The following is a 1,819-nucleotide window of genomic DNA, read 5'->3' as shown; positions in this document are numbered from 1 at the left end:
AATATAGCCTTTTAAAACTTTTGCATGGTAGAAACAGAAGCTGCTGTTCATATTAATGACAAACAGTAACAACAACTTTTTGTCAGTTTAAAGTTTCTTTAAAATATTAAAAAAGAAATTACAAAAAATAATTTGGTAAAGTGCTAATTAAAATATAGTTGTATCTGCAACTGTATTTGATAATGTTTTGAACTGTTAAAATACTGCATGATAAAAACAGAAGCTGCACTTCATATTAGTGACAAACTTATGCATTTTTTTTTTGATGGGTTACCTTCATTTTTGCTTCTACTTTTCATTTAAAATAAGTTTCCATTCTCGGCAGGTTTCTAAGGTTCTTCTTCTACATATTAAAAAAGTTGTTAAACGTCTGAGTGGCGCACTACTGCTACTAATGGTGGGAAAGTGTATTTCACCTTATTCAAAATCAGTGTGGTCCCGCAGCCCTCTGTGGCCCAAAGTTAAAAACTGTTCTTTTGAGGCCCTCAAGGTGGTACTTAACCTATGGGCTGCAGCCCATAGGTTAAGTATCTCTGGTTAAGGGCATAGGTGTGAACTGGGTTTATGTTTGTTTTTTGTCAGGTTTTATCTCAGTGATTTCCCCTTGATGCTCAAGGATTGCACAAGGTTTGGGAAGGAGTCCTGCAAAAGGCAGGCTCAGCTTCAGCTCAGTTGTGTATGGTTGGACGTAACAAGAGGACTTTGGATCTTTAGGTGACTCAAAATGCACCGATGCTGGTGCAATTAATGTTTTACGTCTAAGAGGGTTTGTGTGCTCCCTTCTAGTACTGTGTCTGTACTAGTCTGACTGCTAACACATCTCACAAGATCTCAGTACACAAGGTTGTAACATTAGGTTCAAGATTTCACTAAAAAAAATCTGTAACTCAATATTTCTCAACATAGATGGTCTCAGTTTAAAACTCTAGCATTAAAGGTGGTGGGCAATGAGGGGAAGTGGAGAGGTGTACAAAATTTAAGATAATTTATTCAGCCAAACCATTTTGAAGTGATTGTGGTTTTTGTTGGTGAAAATATGCTAAAAAGTTAACCCTGCTCTAATTAGCTGTTATTCTGATTTCCCTCGCAAGACTTCCTCCCTCATTCTCTAAACTGCTACACGATGTCTGCTGCAAATAATGTACTGACCGTTAACAAGTACTGGACTCAAATTTACTGTCTTACATCTGACCTTCTGCTCCTCTTTTAGAAAACAGTTATGACAAGAACAGGGCAAGTGGGCGCCTAACCAATGGCATTCCTATGGTCCCTCAGAGGAGGACTACATCAGAACTGGATGATTTTCGGTGCTCTCTGCCTGTGCATAAACATCAGGACGAGATTGTCCAACTGATCAGAGAAAACCGAGTGGTAATCGTTGTGGGAGAGACTGGTTCTGGAAAAACTACCCAGGTGGGTTTGATACAGTGGAAGCAGAAAACTGGGCTTTAACATGTTGTTTTGTTTTGTTTGGTTTGTTTGTTTGTCAGATTATGAACAAGTTGTGTTCACAGGTCAAAATCCCATCTGGGGCCTTTTTGTCCAAGTAGGGGATTCTACACGTTGGGGGAGTTTCTTGGCTGTGTGGGCAGAGTTTGGCAAAACCGTGATTGGTTGAATTGACTTGTGGGGGAAGTTAACTAATGGTCATAGTAAAATTATTATCAACATGTAAATATAATTTATTGACTGCCTGTTTATAGTTTAAAACAAAAAAGTCTCAAATAAAAATTAATATGAACATGTTTATATGATTTATTGTTTTCAAATTTTGTGCAGCTAGCACATTCCTGTTTCTAGTTATAACTAATATTCATAT

At 37.5% G+C, this 1,819-nt stretch overlaps 1 protein-coding gene across 1 annotated transcript in view; it reads left to right on the top strand.

Annotated features, from left to right (window-relative positions):
• Positions 1-1,819, top strand: part of ythdc2 (YTH domain containing 2) — a 47,640-nt gene that overhangs the window by 6,541 nt on the left and 39,280 nt on the right. The window contains exon 6 of the mRNA XM_014002769.1: positions 1,211-1,413. Within this exon, the coding sequence (XP_013858223.1) occupies positions 1,211-1,413 (203 nt within the window). The remainder of the gene's footprint in view (positions 1-1,210; positions 1,414-1,819) is intronic.

This window comes from Austrofundulus limnaeus, unplaced genomic scaffold (genome assembly GCF_001266775.1).
Source record: "Austrofundulus limnaeus strain Quisiro unplaced genomic scaffold, Austrofundulus_limnaeus-1.0 Scaffold15, whole genome shotgun sequence".
In the NCBI taxonomy this organism is placed as follows: domain Eukaryota; kingdom Metazoa; phylum Chordata; class Actinopteri; order Cyprinodontiformes; family Rivulidae; genus Austrofundulus; species Austrofundulus limnaeus.
Note: the sequence above shows the minus strand (reverse complement) of the source record. Positions and strands in the feature narration are given on the sequence as shown.